This window comes from Mizuhopecten yessoensis, unplaced genomic scaffold (genome assembly GCF_002113885.1).
Source record: "Mizuhopecten yessoensis strain PY_sf001 unplaced genomic scaffold, ASM211388v2 scaffold7069, whole genome shotgun sequence".
In the NCBI taxonomy this organism is placed as follows: domain Eukaryota; kingdom Metazoa; phylum Mollusca; class Bivalvia; order Pectinida; family Pectinidae; genus Mizuhopecten; species Mizuhopecten yessoensis.
In genome coordinates this window covers 68,684-92,159 of record NW_018406865.1, presented here as the reverse complement: position 1 = coordinate 92,159, position 23,476 = coordinate 68,684, and the positions used below count along the sequence as shown (strand labels likewise).

General features: G+C 34.1%; 1 protein-coding gene and 1 long non-coding RNA gene across 2 annotated transcripts; both read right to left on the bottom strand.

The window, feature by feature from the left end:
* Nucleotides 1-1,022: 1,022 nt before the first annotated feature.
* On the bottom strand, nt 1,023-23,165 carry LOC110453047 (multiple epidermal growth factor-like domains protein 6). The gene is made up of 17 exons (XM_021501867.1): nt 23,103-23,165; nt 22,244-22,378; nt 21,811-21,945; nt 21,046-21,180; nt 19,416-19,550; nt 18,867-19,061; nt 15,630-15,710; nt 11,644-11,727; nt 11,140-11,286; nt 7,310-7,528; nt 6,060-6,320; nt 5,639-5,773; nt 4,763-4,897; nt 3,767-3,901; nt 2,928-3,062; nt 1,943-2,077; nt 1,023-1,267 (listed from the first exon to the last, which is right to left on the bottom strand). Exons 1-17 carry the CDS (start codon nt 23,122-23,124, stop codon nt 1,119-1,121), a joined length of 2,373 nt encoding a protein of 790 aa, XP_021357542.1. The 5' UTR covers nt 23,125-23,165; the 3' UTR covers nt 1,023-1,118.
* On the bottom strand, nt 15,254-18,045 carry LOC110453052. Its single transcript, XR_002463248.1, has 3 exons — nt 17,952-18,045; nt 15,926-15,981; nt 15,254-15,710 (listed from the first exon to the last, which is right to left on the bottom strand). It is a non-coding gene; the product is annotated as an uncharacterized LOC110453052 (long non-coding RNA).
* Nucleotides 23,166-23,476: the final 311 nt, after the last annotated feature.

Genomic DNA, 23,476 nt, shown 5'->3' with positions numbered 1-23,476 from the left:
AGCTAAATACTGTATATACGGATTAACTATCAACAAACATAAAAGAAATGACAACAATTTTGGCTATATGATAATTTTTCTTGAGGCAGTATCTCCTTTTCTCAATACAAAATTTAAAAGGAAGTTGTATTACACAAAGGTTCAGGAATAAGACAAATGGTCATATAATTCTTATCCATAGGTCGGTCCCGAGCCTTAAACTTTTACATCACAAAACCTATCTTTAGGTGGTATATTTGGTAAAGAGATAGAGATTCATTAGAGAAAGATGTGACAATTATTTGTTTAAATTAATCATGCATTTTTTGCATTTTCTTGTATATATATTAATATCGACGTCTGATCATACTCAGTAGTGTTTGTGGCGGTTTTGTTATAACTTTGTTTTACTTTGAGAACGTAGTATAACTTGGATCTTACCTCGATATACAGGGCGGATATAGCCGGAGAAGCAGAAGACGCTTACCCTTCTACATCGCCTGGTCATATCATCCTATCAATTGTTCATTGGTCTCCGAGTAAAGCTTTCATTTGTTTAGATATTGCCATAGTCTGGTCGATATTGAGTGAGATATTATTTTAAATCACCAAGATATTCATACCTTTCCAGGGGACCTCTATTCGATCTTTGTTTTTTTTTAAAAAGGCCGTTTGCTTCGCCAATATAAAGGTGTCCTGTCATCTCGAAAATCACCGTATTTTATCATATGTTACATATATGTCAGCAAACACATACATATGTCAGATACAAGTCAAAAAGTATATTAACTCTTTTTTTCTTAAAAATGAACAATTAAAACTGATTTTAAAAATTGAAGTCAATGAGTATGATTGGCATTTCATATTAAACATATTTCATCACTGTTAGGTCAAAAATACAGAAGCTACGAAATATTCATTTGATACAAAAAAAAAAAAAAAAAAGGCTTTATCTTATCTAGACTCTGTGTATTAAAATTAAACACAAATACTTACAGGTATCATATAACTACATGTAGCTAATGATGTCTACAAATCCTGTCATTAACAACGTGTAAACCCGATCCGATCTAAAACTAAATAATTACAAATGTGTCTTATAGATAAAACCCAGAAATCAAAGTATTTTGTTATTCAATTTAACTCATCTTACCCAGATCACAGGCATTCCCTTGCCATCCTGTCTCACATCCTGGCACGGTACAGCTACCGGTCGCTCTGTCACATCCGGGTTTGGAACAGTGACACGTGTGGCTACAGTCCACGCCAAAGGTGCCAAGTCTACATTCTGCAGAAAGAGAGCCAACAGTTTTGACTATAACTTGTTTTGTACTAACATAAAGCAAATGTCATTGACGCATTTTTGTTTGCAAAAGGGTTCTTGATGACGTGTTAACGTTGATGTGAACATGGTCAGGCTAACGCGTAAATGACATAAAAAAACGTGACAAAGACGGAAAGCTCGAGTGAGTTCCTTGTTTCCACAGAACAGGTGAATAATGTTACTCTGCTTTTAAAGTCGACCTTTTTTTATTTCATATTATAGATTTCATTTCATATAAATCTGTCGGCAAACACATACAGTTTGCCGGATACAAGTCTAAAATAAAAGCATTTTCCTAAAACATTTTAAAAGTAACATTGAATATTGCTTTTAATTAAATGTGATTGCCATTCAACATATTATATAGTAGCTTCAAAGTGCCAAGTCGGTATCAACCTGCAGTGTTTATATAATCAGTTAATATAGATGCATTTTATGTTTGATCTTATTTGGACCCTTTCATAATAACTAAAACAAGATAATTTACTATCATCCTTGCATGCCACGTATAAATTATGTACCTACTACAAATCATGCATGTGTTAGTTAAATATGATATAAACGTAAAAACGCAAACTTATTAAACCTTATGAATCTAGCAATGTGAATAATTTGTTATCCAAACTTAACCAAACTTGCCCTGATCACAGGAATTCCCTTGCCATCCTGCTGTACATCCTGGCACTGTACAACTTCCGGTAGCTTTATCACATCCGGGTGTGGAACAATGACACGTTTGGATACAGTCCACACCAAACGTGCCAAGTCTACATTCTGCATTAAGGAGACGAAAGATTTTGACTATCGTATGTGTTTTTACTAACAAGAAGGAAATGTATTTTACGCATTCAATGCGATAAATTGTCTTGATTCGTGTTAATCATTTAGTAAACATGGGCTAGCTAACGCTTAATTGGCATTAAAAACGTGACAATATCGTGGCCGAAATGCCTGACTGAATTTCTCATTTCCGGAGGTAAGTTGAATACATGAAATATAACTCTCCTTTCAAAGTCGATTTTTTTCTGTTATGTAAGTGACCGTGCCGACGTCTGTCGGAAAACTGTGGTTAATTGAAGTAATAAAAAATCCTAATTTTTTTAAGTATATTGGTATGAAAATATTATAAATTGCAATGACTAATACTTATGTCAAGTATAAGCACTCAAAGCCTTTCTCCCGGCTCTTACTTTTCTTACCAGGATCAGTTTTGAAGCCACATTTACGTTATTATAATGCATAAGCGATTTCACGATGTGTCACGAAAACAGAATCAAACGAATGACGACTATATGTTCGACTGGGTCAAAGGTAATGTTTACATATTACAACGTGTTCGACAGAGTAAGAAGTTCTGTTTACAAAACATGAGTGCTTTTATCTTCATTCATAAAGATCTATTACGTCACTTGGTAAGCTGAACGACTCAATATTTCACTTAACAACAGAACATGGTCGTAATAGCAGAAGTGCAGATGCATTGAATAAGTGTTGTTTAATCTTCTTTAGATTGATAATCCAAAAGATTACTATTCTTCTTAAATGGTACGTAAATATATATATATGTAAAACTACTTATCAAAACAATGAAAGTAATTTGTTATTTAAACTTAACAAATCTTACCTTGATCACAGGCATTCCCTTGCCATCCTGTCTCACATCCTGGCACTTTACAGCTTCCGATAAATCTATCACATCCGGGTTTGGAACAATGACACGTGTGGCTACAGTCCACGCCAAACGTGCCAAGTTTACATTCTGCAGAAAGAGAGCCAACAGTTTTGACTATCTCTTGTTTTGTACTAACGAAAAGCAAATGTCATTGACGCAGTTTTGTTTGCAAAAGGGTTCTTGATGACGTGTTAACGTTGATGTGAACATGGTCAGGCTAACGCGTAAATGACATAAAAAACGTGACAAAGACGGAAAGCTCGAGTGAGTTCCTTGTTTCCAAAGAACAGGTGAATAATGTTACTCTGCTTTTAAAGTCGACCTTTTTTTATTTCATATTATAGATTTCATTTCATATAAATATGTCGGCAAACACATACAGTTTGCCTGATACAAGTCTAAAATAAAAGCATTTTCCTAAAACATTTTAAAAGTAACATTGAATATCGCTTTTAATTAAATGTGATTGCCATTCAATATATTATATTAAATAATTCACAATAATGTTTTAATTTATAGAATCATTTGATAAATAGTAGCTTCAAAGTGCCAACTCGGTATCAACCTGCAGTGTTCAGATGGATTTTATGTTTTATCTTATTTGGACCCTTTCATAATGACATAAACTAGATAATTTACTACCATCCTTGCATGCCACGTATAAAATACTTACCTACTACAAAGCATGCATGTGTTAGTTAAGTATGATATAAACGTAAAAACGCAAACTTATTAAACCTTGTGAATCTAGCAATGTAAATAACTTGTTATCCAAACTTAACCAAACTTGCCCTGATCACAGGAATTCCCTTGCCATCCTGCTGTACATCCTGGCACTGTACAATTTCCGGTAGCTTTGTTACATCCGGGCGTGGAACAATGGCACGTGTGGATACAGTCCACACCAAACGTGCCAAGTCTACATTCTGCATTAAGGAGACGAAGATTTTTGACTATCATATGTGTTTTTACTAACAAGAAGGAAATGTATTTTACGCATTCAATGCGATAAATTGTCTTGATTCGTGTTAATCATTTAGTAAACATGGGCTAGCTAACGCTTAATTGGCATTGAAAATGTGACAATATCGTGGCCTGACTGAATTTCTCATTTCCGGAGGTAAGTTGTATACATGAAATATAACTCTCCTTTCAATGTCGATTTTGTTCTGTTATGGAAGTGACCATGCCACAGTCTGTCGGGAAACTGCCGTTAATTGAAGTGATAAAATTTCGTAATCTTTTTAAGTATATTGTATGAAAATATTTTAAATTGCAATGACTAATATTTATGTCAATTATAAGCGCTCAAAGCCATTTTTCCGACTGCTACTTTTCTTACTAGAATCAGTTTTGAAGCCAAGTTTACGTTATTATAATGCGATTTCACGATGTGTCACGAAAGCAGAATCCACCGAATGGCGACTATATGTTCGACTGGGTCAAAGGTAATGTTAACATATTACAACGTGCTCGACAGATTAAGAAGTTATGTTTACAAAACACGCGTGCTTTCATCTTCATTGTTAAAGATCTATTACGTCACTTGGTATGCTGAACGACTTAATATTTCACTTAGCAACAAAATACGATCGTAATAGCAGAAGTACAGATGCATTGAATAAGTGTTGTTTAATCTTCTTTAGATTCATGAATAATAATATAAAAAAACCCGATTACTATCCTTCTTAAATGGTAAGTAAATATATATATGTGTTAAACTACTTATCAAACCTAATGAATCTAGCAATGAAAGTAATTAGTTATTTAAACTTAACCAATCTTACCTTGATCACATACATTCCCTTGCCATCCTGCCTCACATCCTGGCACTGTACAGCTTCCGATAAATCTATCACATCCGGGTGAGGAACAATGACACGTGTGTCTACAGTCTACACCAAATTCGCCGATTTCACATTCTGCAGTAAAGATGCAAAATATTATTTTGACTATCGTTTGTGTTATAACCCCCAAAAACGTGTAATTCAAGCACTCAGTTTAATCAATGGTTTTGATGACGTGTTATAGTCATTAATGTAACATAGTTTCCTGACGTCCCAACCTTTCATATTGAAACCAGGTCAATGGAAGATGGGAATATTATAATAATATCAGAGAAAGCTAATAATATCGATGCAAACGTTCATGTCATTATCCTTAATTAGTGTTGAAATAAAAGAAATCAGAAACGGCTACCATGATTTCAATTGAATGGCAATATTTCAATCTATAATATGTATTTCTTCTTTGTTAAATTAAATTTACTGTTGAATTTTGAGAAGGACAAAAGCCTCGTCGTTCGCTATATATTTTATTGGTAAGAACACTTTGTAATCAGTGTCACTTTTCGCCAGTTAACAGACCTTTCAAATAAATGAATATACCCTACTCCACCCGTTATCATTATACACTACAATAAAGAGTAATTGCCATGACATTCGAATTGTTCTCGAATGGTACCTTTCTCAATAAGAAACCGCCTCATGTCTTTACACAGTTCTTCAAGTTTCGAATGTAAATAACCTTTTGGAACGGCTATACCATTATTTTGTTAATAGTGGTAGAACCCCGCTAACAAGTATTTGCGTCCACATACGTGCAGCTGCATGTCACTAGCAAAATATGTCTACTATTAATGAATAAATTAAAAAAAGAACTACTTTCAGAGCACGCTGTTCCCTTCCATCCACTCTGACATCCATTGACGTCACAAAGTCCGGCATCAGGATCACATCCTCCCACACCACAATGACATATGTTGCTACAGGCAGGTCCAAAGTGATTTACTGGACATCCTATTCGGAGATACATTGCAACAGCTTCCTTAATTCTATAAACGCACATAATATATAACTATGCATTTAGAGAAACATAATAACACATCAACCCATTTATGGATATCTTGTCAGATTATTATTTAAATATTGTAATTATTCAACTACTCAGATTATCTGACAGCTTCTTTCGAAATTACGGAACAATAACAATCTGGCCATTTAACTCGTTACTGTGTGGTATATTTACATGTAGAATTCGTTCTCCTAATACATTATTCAATATAAGGTTATGATTAATATTTACCAAACACCTGCACCTCACACAATTCCACAACAGCAACTGTTGCCGAGTAGTATTGATGAGACTTCGGTCCATTATCAGCTGGGCGTTTGTTATAAAATGTGATGTATCGCCCGTTTACATGACAAGAACGAGATTGGTTGACTGACGGTAGATCCGGATTCCTCGTGTTGTCATGGTAACATAAATAGCCTGTATTTTGTATATTTTCCACCCGGCTCGAATTTGAAGCATAAAGATAAAATCCGGAAAGTCGAAAGGGATCTGAAATAGAGTTTTATCTATTCATTTATTTCAGTTTGTTCCTAAAAGACAAGAAACACGTAAAACAAGTTGATACATTTGAAACCATCATCATCAACTAATGAAAATGAACATTTATTATTTAATGAAAATAGAATAAAAAGCGCATTCAGTAATATTTTCGTACTATGTAAAAATATCTATGCCCCCTATTATTCCCACATATTCTGACCTTTTGATTCACATTCCGAATTGCAAAGTGTAGAGAGCGGACTAGTCACTTATCAGCAGGGTTTTGAATTTAAACCATTGAGTTGTAACTCGTATTCCCATTTTCACTTCAATGAGAAGTAGAATTATTTTACCTTAAGGTTCTTTTTATTTTAATGCCGATTGCTCTTTTGATGAAAACTTTAAAGTTCAACATCCGCTAAACACTTTCTGAATGCAGATAACATACCTCGATATTAAAGAAAGTCTACTGACTTTACTTGATAAGCTGGAATATGTTCATAAAATGTATGAAAAAGCAAGCGTCTGTGCCTATTATTATATTATTTACGGTACGAATACTGCCAGAACTATTCCGCCTGCTATTCCTATAAGATCATTAAAAACTTTAATAATAGATCCACTATCCTCATCATATTAAAATGATTAAACATTGCCAAGCTGAAGTACATATACAATTATAATCTCAAATAATCATGACATAACTCACTATACACATATATCAAAATTGTATCCAGCATCCAAACTACATATGCATCCGATGTGTTTTTGTTCCTACACGTATTAGGATTGCAATGCTAATATTTCGCGTTATTAAAATATACGACTGTTGGATGAGGATGTATTATTTTATTTTATTGAAAAAAATATTTAATCAGAAATTCTTCTCACACCATAATCACTTCTGCGTTTTTTTCTAATTCATTATCTAATAATGTTGAATTACATACACCCGTGTAAATGGATTCGTATTAATAGTTTTCATAATTGTAACTTACAAAGCTGTCTATATGTTATATTTATGGTTTGTAACCTTGCTATTTGTTCTAGGTCAACCATCCACCATGCCTCATCATACCAGGACGGTCTAGTAGAACTACAACTTCCTCCTCCATTGGATTCGACGTCTGCCCCTATTATACCGTCTACTGCTTTGTCAGAAACCCATCCACTCTCAGTAGAGCTTTGCAATGTAGGTTTTCCTAATGCCATGTTGTCTGTAAATAGGAAAGAAGAAAAACACGTGTTATGCATGGCTTAACATACTATTTAATAATTTGTGCATTTCAAGTTGTCTTGCTTACAGAATCACTTTTGAAAAATAATGGAAAAAAAGATGAAAATTTGTCACTCAATATCCTTTTGTAGTTTTTTCGTTGCAATGGCTAATTTTTTATTCGTTGTATTTTTAAGCGTTTTTTAATCAGCAACACATGATCTTTTTCGTTTTCTCTTTGTGCCTTTTCAACGGTTTCAATTTAAATCGTTTCTTTGATCATGTATTTTGCCTTAGTTTTATTGATTTTGAGTTCGATTTTTTGTCTTGAATTGCGCCACCGCCCGTCATCATATCTTCATTCTTCATATGAAACCGCATCGTAAACTGGAGAGCACGGGTAGCTCTTCTATATAAATGTACTTTTCAATTTTGCCGTGCCTTCAAATGTCCAGCAATATACATACAATGTTCGTAGCTCTCACCGATATGAATTTCAGTATATGAACTGCATGTATGCTTGAGAGTGAAGGACGCGAACCATTTTAGTGTTTTGAAGGATGTGAATAAGTTCAGTTTTTTAATTTGTTATATGGTCTAATTCATAATTAAAACTATAAGTTAGTTTTTTGTCTTCGTAGGTGTCCTTGCTGCATACCGCCTGTCTCAGTTTTGTGAAGAATCACTGGTTACAAAAATAGCGTCAAACGTGGTCTTCAGCATTTTTGAGCAGGTGGCGACACCACGAGTTTCTCGAGAAAATATCTGGCGAGGTTATAGACACCTTATCTTCCTTATCTAGGAACAGGCATACCATTCACCTCCAGAACGGTTTACGTGCACTTTAATGATCTGGGTTTTTTTTATTCTGGGATGGTTTCCGTGACCAGCAATAACGCACAAATACGAGGATGTGTGTTTGGCATAGTATTTTAAGGAAAAAAGGGCGGCATTTCGTTTGAAGTTTCATTATTTTGGTATGCTTAAAACAAATTCTAGATTACTTTATTATTTATCACACAACATACTTTATACTGACTTAATTCAAATAATATCTTAAAGGGTCTTAGGTCTTTTACTTTTAATCTGTTAGCCGTGTAAATTCGCTGCAATCCTATATGTGTTCTCTTTGATGACCTGTGTGATGTCGTCAGACCTGGCCTAGTGTTAAATGTGTTTGCCCTACAACAGCATTTACGCTTTATGATGGGCACTTCATTTAAAAAGATTTACTTATTGATCGATCAATCAATGATTCAATCCGATAGTCACATTACCTCCTTGTATACATATACACGAATACCCTTACTTGACTCTGTTTGAGGCCGAATCAAGTATCGTGGCATATTTGAACTTGAAATGAAAAGATCTGAATATTTAATACTAATAAAACATTAATATTGAAAGAGATGAAACTTCTAGGCGAGGGCGGGGGCCGCAGGGGCCAAGTGGTTTAGGCGTCTGACAATCTGCTACAACTAGCCCTCCCACTTGGTCGCGGGTTCGAGGCCTACGTGGGGCAGTTGCCAGGTACTGACCGCAGGTCGGTGGTTTTTCTCCTGGAACTCCGGCTTTCCTCCACCACCAAAACACGTCCTTAAATGACCATAGCTGTTAATAGGACGTAAAACACAAACCAACCAAACCAAAACTTCTAGGTTTTGACTTTATCTATGATCTCTAGCACTAAATCTTCAAAAGAAAAGTTGGAAACAACCATTAAAAAAGAAAACCTGACCAAAGTATAGTTTTGCTAAGTTGAGTCCCACATTAAGTAAGGAATCGAGTAACTTTGTTTAGACCAGTTTGACTTAACATGAAATAAATCTTACATTTTATAAAAGCATTTTAAGCAATTACACAGCTATAAAGCTCATAGAGGATTTTTAAATCTGATTTTCGTAGACAAAAACGTTTGATTTCGTTGCTTGGAACGTCAACAAACTGACAGCATCCATCTGATTTAGATATTCTCCGTCGAAGCATGTGTTTGGAAAATGTAGTTTATTTAAACATTTACTCACCTGGCATTAATATATCTGAATGAATCACAAATATATCATGTAGTTGGTGTATCGGTGTATGGTATGAAATATATCGATAACGTTCGTCGAACACCAAACACACAAGAATATAGAAAGCGAGTCTAGAGCACTAAAACCCATAAATCACAAACATCATACGCATGTCACAAATAGTATTAATGCAAGCAGCGAACTTGATGGATTTCTTTTGTATAATACGTCAGTATCTTTTAAAAAAAAAGGGGGGGGGGGGGACTGCTACCACAACACTTTCTGTCGTCGTTTAGGATATCTTAGCCCGAGACTGCGATATCCCCATCGTGCTCAGTTACTGGTAATTGCCTTTGTTTTCTCGCATCTTTTAGTTACAAAGAAGACAACGTAATTCGTAGAGTAGATTATATTTTATCTTCAGCATCAGACATCTAGCAACATCAAAACAATACACATAACAACAAAACAGAACATTTTTAATGCAGATTGTCAATTTCAAGCTGTTAATGCGCGGATGATTACAATGCAATTCAAACATCCCGCGAAATGACACGTAAAACTACCAGACAGTTTGGTAATATTGATTAGGCATCAACGCAAAATAGAGATCCAGCTTGATCACCAAGGGTAAGAACACTGAGACCGGGGTAAAACATTCAGAATGAAAAAGATAGTTTTGTTTCTTACATTTTGTATATATTTTACAAAAATAGATAACTGATGATTTTAACTTCATAACAACAGTACTTCTAGGGGAAGATATACAAATTTCGAAAAGATATTAACAAAGCAAAGCAGAATATATATATTTGTTGCCGCCTTTTTATATAACAATAACAATGTTTACATTTGGTTTTACTCTAACACCCCCTATTATTATCAAATTGTACTCAACTATGGAATTTGTAATTAATATTAGAATGAGCTCAATCATTACTAAGTTAATCATAACACTGGTCACATTTCACTGGTAACATGCACCATACTTATATAGCATTTAGGATAGGTCTCTTACCAATTGTATCTCTAAAGTCAAACACGCATTACAGTCTAAGCATATACCCGAAACTAAAGAGTTATGTCAGCTCCCATTTGGTATATATTGTGATATAAAACCCATACTGACCGGCCAATAAGGACCATATCGTTTAATTGGCATTGTATCCGAACAAAATTGAAACCTGTATCTAATGTGCAACGTCACTTAAATGTGAAGTTGAACAATCTAAACTACAATAGTATTTTACGACATGTAGATACTGATCGAAATTCAAACGCAGTACGCTTTTATTTACAAAACTAGTTATACATGTGTCGCTATAAATTTAGCCAAGTACACTTTCAACTTCCAAAAAACCCATAAATGTATATAATATTTGAAATCGCCACGACCCATTTGATATTAAGAGTGTTATGGGGTTTCGTAGAAGTCTGACAAGGCGTATTTCATTAATTTAGTCGTAAATACGCGAAATTGGTTTTATCTAATAAAAAATTACAATATATTTTTCTAACTCTAAACTGATTTACTTTAAGTGCAAAATAGTAAAACTCAGTTTTCTGTTTCTGGAGTATATTATAAGGTGTAACTTACATGACGCATAAACAAATTGAGGGAAAACAGCCAAACATCCTATGACAATAATTTGTAGGATCTCGTGCTTGCTCCTGCTAGATGCCATGCTGAAGGACAGACGAAATATGCGTAGTTCTTGTCCAAATCGATCGACGTCGACAAAAAGAATATGTAGGCGAGCAGAGATAAGAGATTATTGCGTAGTTATTGGAAACGGTACCGAGATACAAAGAACGCATTGTACATTAGCATGGTGACGTAACTTTTGTATCATCGCGAGTGTGTGCGAACAATAGGTTACAAATGACATTTTTTGTATCAAACAAGTGTTTATTGTGAAACATTTTCAATATTCCGCAAATACACACGTAACAGCAGACAAATTATGTTCAATTCGTGCGTTGATAAGATTTATGAAGGACATACATTAATCCTAAAATAGCATAGCTCAAAACAAGTAACTATTCATTCGATTAAAATAAAATTATTTCTCATTCAGTATCTGTCAACTCCTCAACGTACGCCTTGAACCTGCGACCCAGTGGTTGAGGGCTAGTAATCGTAGACAGTCAGACACCTGAACCACTCGGCAATCGCTGCCCTCTCCTATTATAATAACATGAGCTTATCATAGGAAGCAGACATATATATATGTATCCGATTGCATTATGGATACAAAGACATTCACTCCGCAAATATCATGGAATTTAAATATTTGATACTTTAATACTTATAACTACGGAATATTCTGAACATTTATGCAGGTGTGAACGCAAATCTGTTCATCCATATTAAATATGATTCTCTTTATTCTCTATGAAGTGGTCGGGTCCAACCACACTTTCGATATTCTATATCGATCTATAAAACTATCAGTAAAATATTCATATTAAAGTAAAGCCAACTTGGTTTTAGACGAAATGTCGTTCTTAGATTTAATTTACCTACATTACAAAATTTTGCAAAAGGGGAAACAATCGAATATCCAGGACAATACCTTTACCTGGCGTTGGAAGTGAATCTGGTTTACATAAAATAAATAAATATAATTATACAACATTTGATATAACGCCCTATATACCTAACATAAAGCGCTTTACAGTACACAGATATACAATTTTACAGTCAATACAATTAGCATATATAGATATTAATCAATACAATATTGAGAAATTCGCAGGAGCTGTCTTATCAGGCGCTTACTACTAGTCCTATGCCACCTGGCCAACATCTCTCTCTGTGTGTATGCTTGTGTGTGTGCTGGAGATGTATTGTGTTCTGTTTGTAGTGGGACAGTGCTTCCAACGGTATCATTTATAGTGCCACCTCACTTGAATGATACAGCACAGATACCGCAACACCCATCCCAGACCATGTTATACTCCACCTGGGTTGTTGGAGTTGTGTGGACAGGAGAAAAACACTTTCTCTAAATATTCCATGCGTACGGCGACTTCGGGGATCGAAACCCGACCGCCTGCTTGGAAGGAGGCCGGACTTAGTCAAATGAATAAAACTCCATGTCTTAACATGACACTTCTTTAATGTAAACCGTTCCAGATTGAATTTCGGCTTCAAGATTAAGATTAACTTCGGGGAATGATAGTCTACCTTCAGTGTAAAATGATCACTTAAAAAAAACGAGGTTAGGAAGCGCTAATTTATAAAATTGCTCATTTAGGTGGCATACGTGGTACTAAGGTCAAAAACTTCTTTTTTAAGCATGTATTCTGTGCTAAAACCAGCTTTCTTGTAACTCTCTTAATCTTTCAATATATATAGTCAAACGGTCAAGCAAAAACACTTCAAACAGGATAATAATGATAACAATTACAATTCATAAAAGATTGTATTCCTCCAGTGACAGTGAGTTAAAAAAGCGATATCTCCCAAACTACTAAATGTCAATGAAATAATAATTTTATGAAAATTAATGTAAAATAATTCATACTTTGCACTTTCTAAAGATACTGACGGTTTGAGATCTTGTCACAATTATGATACTTCTTGATGAACCATCTCGAAGATCTGGCACTGTCTCATTATCAGCAGGTATGCCTTATTGTTTATGATAGACGGGACAATTTGTATGCGTGTTTACGACAATTTATCACTGATCAATGCAAAAATATTATAGAAGACAGTTTTGTTCCTTAGTCAATATCATATGTCCAGTGTTAATATGAAAAGGCAAATCCTTAAAAGAGCGTAGCCTTTGTTGATCTCTGATATTTACTGATTCAGAATACAACTTTCAGAATGAGATCAGATAAACTTTATTTAAAGTCGGCTAGTCGAGGAATAACAATAAAACTCAAGCTCTAATGAGATTAAGACCGACATAACAATAGGGAGACCGGGGCAAGTTCGACATTTTTTTTAATTAAAGTCCGTTCTAGGAAGTATGGCAGCACGTCCGGTTTTTTTTAATTATTTAACTTTTCCTAATGGAAGATCGGATGGCCGAACAATCCCCGCCATGGGGTTAAGTTCGGACAGGCATTCGGGTAAGTTCGCCCCTCAATAGAATCAGCTTAATCATGATATCATAAAGAATGCAACGTCAGCTTTTACCGCCAATTTTACGACTTTGTATGTGTTAACTACATGGGCCGACCTTGCCACGGTATTATTGGTCGAACCTGTTCGGGCCCAAATTGATATTTCAATAACTTCTTATCGTACAGCAATATGGTAGTGAGTGATTGGCTTGGCGTTTATGTATTATCCTTTGAAGCTGTCAGTGTGTTACACGTTTGACTGTAAAAAGTAGCAATTCCGTTTCAAAAAGTTCGCATAACTAGAAGCGAGATCAGGATTTTCTCAAAAGTATTTTTCTCTTGTTAAGTCATTTTACATTAGAGTTTACCTCGCCATTTTTTCGTGGTTGAATGCCTAGCCAACTAAAGTGCTAAGATCCTTTAAGTTGTAAATATTAGCTCAAAAACAAAACAATATCAGGGATGGCCGAACTTGCCCCGGTCTCCCGTATATAGATTTTTTATATCATTGAAGATTGGTAAAGATATATTCACAATGATATTTTCTTCCAGTAGTAGAAGTAGATATTTGTTCCTGTGTTTAACGTATATGATGGGTTGGGTGGCGCAGTAGATAGTGGCCTCGTCTTCACCAAGATAGCCGGATTCTTGAGAGGTCACCTGCCCGACCACGCGGGGTTTCTCCGGATACTCCAGCTTCCTCCCATATTCAGAATTAAACCCTCTGCGTGCTTCCGTCAGGACACAAAAAGAATGATTGAGATAACCTGGGGGAAAACTGTTTGGTAATTGCTATAGAAAAAAGTGCATATTACATATTTGACGATTAGTCTAAGAAAATGTATAGAGATGTTAGTAAAAGAAAAAATGAAATTAAAAAAGAAAACATTGTAATACTTGATGTTACTGAAATTGTCTTTATATCGATATGTAGTCTCAATTACTGTTCCATCCTGAAACACCGGATTGAAATTCAAATTTTGTAACTGTCACCGAGGTTTTACAGGTAATGATGCCAAATAAAATTACAGTTTCTGTCTGTAACTCGTTATAAATCGGCACACGTTGTGAAAAAGTAATACGTTGCTGAAAAAGGGCATTGCACTTGGGTTGGTTGTCTGGAAAATTATTGTTAATTTCGTAATAAATGCATTTTCCATTGCTTCGTTTATGAGTGATGATGCATAAATAATGTAAAGACTATATCCAGACTTTCAAAAATGTTAATTATTTCGTTCATATTCTCAACAAATGGAAATCAAAATCTGATGCAATTTTAAATGATCTCTTTTTGAAGATATCTCCCGGTAGAAATATCAACATAACTTGCATTGGTTGATGACAAATAAAATCTTCAGAAAATATCCGCATTTTTTTGTTTTTTTGCCTGTGGAAAAAAATGAGAAAAAAAGTCTTGAAGCACCGACAAAGAGATAAATGCAACGGACGTCATTTCCTGAATTTTCCGGTAATTTTCCATCCTTCCTAAAATAACCGATGAAGGCCGACTGATTGTGACGTGCTTGTGACATCATAGTATGATAATCTCTGAACGAAGTTTCATGCCTGTTATTATCACACTTTATGTGATAGACTTTTTTCACTCAGAATGTATATTATTTTTTATCTAAATAAACAAGTAATAAAACATGAAGATTGTTTTCACTATATGAAGATATTCATGGATGGGTTGAAACACATTTGTCTTTACTTCAAGGATACACTTCCTGTTTCCCCACTGGACGTCTACTTCCGGACGAAAAAATTAAAGGCAACGTGTAGCAATGGGAAGCAACTCCGTTTACGCACTCATGTGTTACCATTAAAGAGCTTCGCTCTTATTATTGTAAGTTAACAAACATTTCTGTATCATACATGCTTGTTTTGATGCGTCAATAGTTCTCACATACATGTATATCACAAATATTAGCAAGAATGTAAACTTTAGTTCAGCAGAAATCAATAAGTAAAATAGTATTTTTTGCCTATCTTAGCCACATTACGTGCCTATGGTCTCATAGATGTTGCTTGATCGTTCAATTTTCGATGAATCAAGATTGGCGTAGTTCTCATTGACATTCACTGTATCTGGAAAAGAAAATTGCTAAAGATAAATATATCATAAGTAAACATGCATTATCAATCTGAAATCAAATGTATATATATATATTTAACTCCTGTGCTAATTTTCATTTATCTAAATTGCCCATCATTATTAATAATATATCATATTTCTCATCTTCAAACGTTACAATGTACAATAGTTAGGTTCATGTAATAAATCCAATATGAATAATATTTACTCTGATAATGTATTTCGTTGTCAGGTCTTCCAGGCGGTGACGTTCTCATTTTTGTTCTGAAATTAGTTTTTCATAGGTTAATTTCACAGTGAACATTCAATCAAAAACATCAAGAGAATGATCGTGTGCCAACAAAAAAAAAGTCAAAGTATTATAGTAATGTTGACATGCTTTATTCATATAGGGATTGAATGGATTTTTGTTCATGTACATTGCGGTAATGAATAGCAGGAGCTGATCTACATATCCGGTAATGAATAGCAGTAGCTGATCTACATATCCTGTGGAGCGTGTTAGCTACTGCTAATCATTGCCGTAATGTACATGAAAAAGAATCCATTCAATTCATATATTTGCGTTACGGTAAACTACAATAAAAAACACTTTGTGTAAAATTATTTTTTTTTATATCAGTATCAGACAGAAAACCGTAAAAAGGGAACAGCCAGAACTGCAGCCTACACACAAACTTCAGTTGTTCAACTTCCGCCGATCAGCTGATTTTGTTGAAACGAAAAATATATAACCTAATAATAACGAACACTTGATATTCCTTTCATTCCGCACTATTTCAAATCATCTATCACTATCCAGGACACCCGTCGGCAGTAGGCAAAGAGCTCATTTGAAGTTAAATGTACAGTCGTTGAAAATGCTGTTTGCAAAAAAAACTGCAGATGTAAATGATGATAAATTGATGAATGAGGTAACCTGTGCCATTACAAAGTTCTCTGGGTTTAATGTGCAAGTTGCTATCACGGGGATTACCCAGCCGAACGTTTGGGAGTTGGAAAGTTCCTGACCACGAGGAACCGATTGCGAGTCGGAAGTCAGTATTTAATATGACAATATTATAAATATTTTCTTTTTTAATTTCAAACTAAAAGACAAGATAATAATAGCACATTAATGATTTTTGTAATGTTTTTTTTTATTATTTCTCGCAACTACGTTATCTCGGAGAAGGGGAGATAACTCTTCTCAGGAACGATACTAGGCATAGTAGTATACTTTGTCATTGTGTGTGAAATCAGCTGACTGGTTGCTAAAGAATCGTTGTATTCAAAGTGTATTCATGGTCTCATGACAGGTGTTTTCAGTTGGTAGATTCTTGTACAGATGTCTCATTTCATAAATATTCAGAATATTATCAATGTAACTTAACTGTATACTTATACTTAGTACCAGTTTTCGATCAGAGTAATTTACTTTACTTTGTGTGTGTCGTGCATCCATTGTCAACATTTGTCTGTTCTAAATTGCATTTTTAATTTAGTTTTGTGATTTATGCATTTGCATTACACCTTTTTGTGCAAAACACAAACTATCATTTTTACTCAAGTATGTCAAATATAAAGACAGAATCTAGTAAACTTTGACTAAGCGTGAAAATGAGAGAGGTATAAATGAAAACAAAAATCAACAACATTTTCACCTCTAACTTATCAACTCTAACATATTTTATAAATATAAGCTCCTTATTGACAAATATTTTCATCCAAGCATGTGTTACCTGTATTAATAATCATGGATACGATACATACTTCTTCTCAGATGTGACCTATTCTTAGTTTATTTATAAATTTATTTATTTTCCTTTTTTATTTTTATTTCTCCTCACTTTTATAACCAATTGTACGTTTTGGTGGTACAGCACAAGACTTAAACATTAAGAACTCCTCTTGTTCAAGTTTTTCTTTTGTATTACATTTAAATAATTTATTTGAAAACTAAATTTTGGAAAATAAAATTTGAAAAGTGTGTAATGCATCTGTTTTGTCTAAAAACTCTGGGATCATACCTTACACATGACTTTGGTAGCAAAGACATGTAGAGCAAACCATAAAGTTATTCGGTTAAATTATGCGGGATTTTTTTTTTTTTTACTTAAAGCTATATACCAGCTCATAAAGCTACTTGAGGTAGATCAAATAATCTTGAACCAGGCATAGTACATGCATGTATAAAAAGGTAACGTTTTGAGCAACAACGAAAACGTTGGTTAATAAACACACCCTCGCCATACCTTAGACGGTCAATAATTAATCCTATGTTGATCCCGATTGAAATAAAAAGTAATGCTCCAAGCAGTGCGTAGCTAATTGAAGCATCGGGCCCTGATTTCTGAAATAAAATTAAATAAACAAGTCTTCCATGATTTACAGAATTACATGTATACGTGTAATTTCTTGTATATTTCTTCCTGATTTAAAATTCAGCATTCATGTTCAAAGAGATCAGTTGTAATATTTGAAACATTTGTACTAAGTGGCAATCGGAGTTAAATATCCAAAAAGGTTAAGATATATATATTTTGAATTTTGTCATTATACCAACAGGATAACAAGCTTCGAATTCATCTGTACGTACCTCACCACATATCGAATTGTCTTTCCTGTTTATTTTAATCGATGCTACATAAATAGAAACAGCAGCATATTATGGAATATTCCTTTGTTAAGATTAATATATTTTACAGATTCTTGGTATCAAAATTGAACATCGTTAATTCAATCTTTCTACACCAATGCATTTTTACATATATCAGAACACACCTACTTTTAGTATCAGTAGTATGTCTTGTTCCCTATTAAGGGGGCTTGTTAAGACTAGTTATATGCTGACATAAAGAAGCGATTGGTTTCCTATATATGTACAAATGAAACCAGTATCTTGATTTTTAACTAACCATCAGTACTATACAATTCATTCTGAGGAAAATAAAACCATTACTGTAATTGTATGTTAACCAAATCATGCTGTGGAACGCATTGAGAATTCTAATTGTTATAGCAAATATCAGCTAAGGTAAAGGTGCACGCAGAAAATATTTCTTTTTCAGTAAGTTGCTGTTCCTTCATAAACTTTGCCGATTTCTTACTCAGCGTATTTCTGGTTGAAATTCAATTAGTCTAAGACGAAAAAGATGGAAAGAGCAAACAGATGTAGCAGACAACGTAAATTATATATTTGAAATATGTTGATACGTAAACTACAAAAAACCCATTTATTAGAATACCTTTGTCACAGGACGGCCCTGTCCATCCAACATTACACCCTGACACGTTACAAAATCCGGTAAATCTTTTACATCCGGGTTCGGTACAGTTACTACCAAGTGAGCTGACGTTGCAGGCTGAATTATATAAACAATATAAAGGAAGAGTTTCGTTTCATGTAAAATCGACAAATCTTCGAAAATGAACAAAATCAGGATATCTCATCAACAACTACTCTAATATTGTATTTTAAACATATGATAAATAAAAAATTACATGAATATGTATACAACATCTTATTTCAATATATTTTTACATAACATACATATATCAGAGGTATAAGTAACCTTACATCTAAAGTTAATTCGAATCAGTTGTTATATGTTTACATAAGATTTATAAAGATGTATAATAAGTATTAGCAAGCTAACAGCTCGTGTTAATTATTTAACCAAAGAGTATCAATTGATCTTGATTAGCATATCATTTACCTATATCACAAACTGACCCTTCCCATCCAACACTACATCCGGGCACGATACAGTTACCACTCACGACGTCACATCCGGGAGTAGCACAGTTGCAATTGTATTTACAATCTGGGCCATATTTACCAATGTCGCATGCTAGCAATCAAAATATGTGTACGTAAGATCAAAGTATTCATAATCTAATGTAAATATTTGATTAAATATCTGTATTGATCTGTTAAAATGTTTGTAAGGTGCCAGAATTATATATATAATTATCTACTAGGTGGTTTATATATAGGAGACAATGTGTAGAAAAAATTAATTACTTCTTTAAATGTCGGATATTCTTTTACAATATATGAAGAAAGAAAAAACCAGCATAAAGAAATAATGCAACACATTATTACACAACAATTGCTCATATCCCCTTTGTAAAATTGACAATCTGATATACGACACATTCTGAACATTTTCCATTCAAATATATTTCTGTTAATGCATTACAATTCTAGTAAGACAATCAAGCCGAGGACTTAATCTTAATTTAATACATAAACGTAGTACCCTTATCACAAGCCATTCCTTGCCATCCATATGCACACCCTCTATGTGTACAGTTCCCATTGAATCGGTCACAACCCGGTAGAACACAGTGACAGGTCTGTGAACAGTCCTTGTCAAATCGTTCAGTTTCACACTCTAAATGAATAGCAAGACTCCGTTTGATAATTAGCACGTTTCAAATGATGAATTATATAAACAAAAATGTACATACCATTTAGCGCGGTATAAATTATTCAAACAGCAAATTAGACCTTGAACAGCATCAAATACTTCTACAGTTGACAAAGATACGTTTCATTATTGATGATAATTTACTTGCAATGTAGAAAAAAATCTAAATGGCCTTTCATGTATCTGAACTTCAATTTATGTTTGTGTTTAACAGGTAAGTTTATGAAAATATACAATCATATAAACTATTCTCCATTAACGTAGAAATTGATCTTGATTAACATATCATTTACCTATATCACAAGTCGCACCTTCCCATCCAACACTACATCCGGGCACGATACAATAACCAGTAACGACGTCACATCCGGGAGTAGCACAGTTGCAAGTGTATTTACAATCTTGGCCATATTTATCAATGTCGCATGCTAGCAATTAAAATTTGTGTACGTAATATATAGTGTATTCGTAATCTACTTTAAGAATTGGGTTAAATTTCTGTACTGATCTGTTAAAATGATTGTATTGTATGCATAACTCATTATAACAAACAGTACCCATTGTGGTCAACTTAAACTCTGACAAGTCGCCCTAATTATCACGAAAAGGTCACTTCTCATGAAATGAAGACGATTTGTAATGAAACTTATATCAGGCTATTGTGATATGTCAACATTTCATGATAATTTAGTTGAATAAGAATGACAGTTTAGGACACATAATTTAACTTGTAGCAAGAACATTTTCTCTATTGATATAGCTTGCATACATGTATACTGAACACGTTTTCCTGTTATTTTAGAGATTGCTTGGCAGATTTTGATTTTATGAATAATCTTTGGAATAAAATACCCGTCTAGTTATATGAAATGGTTGATGATGACTACACAATACAAACAAAAGGCTGTATAACCTTTCTCACAAGTCGGACCTTCCCATCCTGCATCACATCCAGTATGGGTACACAGTCCACTGAATCTGTCACAGCCAGGAATAGCACAGTGACATGTCTGTGTACAGTCCCTCCCAAAGTGTCCGGTGGTACAGACTGAAACAATGTTAACAACATATCGGTAAGTTTGTTACAAAGACAATGTCAAACAAAGTATATACTCATTTTTTATATTGAAGCTACCCGCAATGGAACACATATATATATATATCGGAACAGTATACTTTCAAGGTATGAAATATAATTTTTACTCGGTGCCAGTATAATCTACTAGAGAGTTTATATACTGTATACCATGAAATGTTCGTTGTATATAAACATTCAGGGTATTTGTGGTTGCTATTAAAATAAATACAACGAATTTAAATGATATACGTGTTTACTGTTTGTTAATAGGGGATATCCACGAAAGTTTGTACCACGAAACGATCTAAAAGGCTTCCAACCACGAAGGAAACTACCCACGAACATTTCGTGTTATACAGTATAGGGGACAATGTAGAGAAATATACATGAATTTAAAAGTATTGCAGGTTTGTTTTTACAATAAAAGCAGCAATTAAAACAAACATAAAGAAAAAAATCTAGTAAACCAAACCAATTTGTGAAATTGACAATCTGATATACGACACGTTCTTTACAATTTCCTTTTAAACATATTTCTATCAATGCATCAATTGACTTAAACCGAGGACTTTATCTTTGATTAATACATTAATTTAGTACCCTGATCACAAGCCATTCCTGTCCATCCAGGTTCACATCCTGTGTGCGTGCAATGCCCATTGAATTGGTCACAACTAGATGAAACACAGTGACAGGTCTGTGAACAGTTCTTGCCAAATCGTTCAGTTTCACACTCTTAATGAAAAGCATAACTCCGTTAGATAATCAGCACGTTGCAAATGATGAAATTATATCAAAAGACCAGTATATACCAGCTAGCGCGATATAAATAATAAAAACATCAAATACTAAAACATTTAACAAAGATACATTTCATTATTGTGGATAATTTACTTGCAATGTAGAAAAACCTAAATGGCCTTCTATGTATCTGAACTTCAACTGTTGTTTGTGTTTAACAGCTAAGATCATGAAAATATAAAAACAAACCAATAAAACAATGCTATAAGTTAGTTACTCAAACAAAGTTTACCATGATCACAGGCATTCCCTTGCCATCCTGCCTCACATCCTCGCACTGTACAGCTTCCGGTCACTCTATCACATCCGGGTGTGGAACAATGACATGTTGAGCTACAATCTACGCCGAATGTTGCTCGTTCACATTCTGCAAAAAAATAAACAAAGATATATATAAGTTTATTTTCATAGCAAAGAACACACGCTAAATCAATATTTTCATAGCAAAGAACACACGCTAAGTCATACTGAAAATTGATTTGAATACATTATACTGTAAACAATCACACAGCGTGATATTGGCCACTAAAAACAATTGAGTTTAAAATTTACATTAAGGTAAAAGGTGCACTACATCATTTGTAATTGCGAAAAAGGGTTCCACTCTGAGATTTTATAACCCCCCTTCTGTATACAGAAGATTAAGCAACTGCAAGAATGTGTTCTAGTTTAGGGTTACTTCCCTTCTCAGGTTGATTTTTCACTTAGCTGCCATCAATTGGACACTTATTTTGTTGCGGAGCTTCCATAGTTTCTGTATAGTAAGTAATATTGGTGAAGTGTAGGTTTTGCAACTGTCGCGAGTTCTACCCCTGTGATTGTCTTGTTTCCTTTTTATTTTATTGTTAAGCAATCAAATTGTGAATAACTATAATGCTGTAAAAGATGTGGCATCATGTGAGTTTAACCAATTACTTCTTTCGAAAAGGACCTAAGCAAATATTAAATATATTAATAATACAGTTTAACTTGTTGGAAGCCTTAACCTGCAATTCAAAATAAGGATAGTAATTTGAATGAACCATTTTGAGAACGACATGTTGTTAGCAATTATACCATACTAATGGATAATATATAAAAAGTTAATTCACCATTTGAGCAGGTTAGCCCCATCCATCCACTCTGACAGCCAGTGACGTCACATAGTCCAGTGTCAGGATCACATCCACTCGAGCCACAGTGACATGTTCCATTACAGGTAGGTCCGAAGCTATTTACGGGACATCCTAGCAGCAGGGAAAAAATAGTTTACGTTTCATGTCTTTATCAATAAGTAGCAAAATCCTAATCGGCTCGAATTGCATTCATACATTTAGCTTGTAAAACCATGATTATAACTATTGAACAACACAACACAACTACTGCTCCTTCAAGAAAACTGAAACAGTAATCGTAGATGGACAAATGGCGTTTGATTTTGTGATAACTTATAATCTTTCTAGTTCTGCATTTATAAAAACGGGTT

Coding starts and splice junctions, on each gene's coding strand:
- LOC110453047 (XM_021501867.1), bottom strand. CDS start 23,124: ATGGGGCTAACCTGCTCAAATG. Junction 22,379..23,102: donor GGGGCTAACCTGCTCAAATG/GTGAATTAACTT, acceptor ATTTTTTTGCAG/AATGTGAACGAGCAACATTC. Junction 4,898..5,638: donor GGGAACAGCGTGCTCTGAAA/GTAGTTCTTTTT, acceptor TCTTTACTGCAG/AATGTGAAATCGGCGAATTT.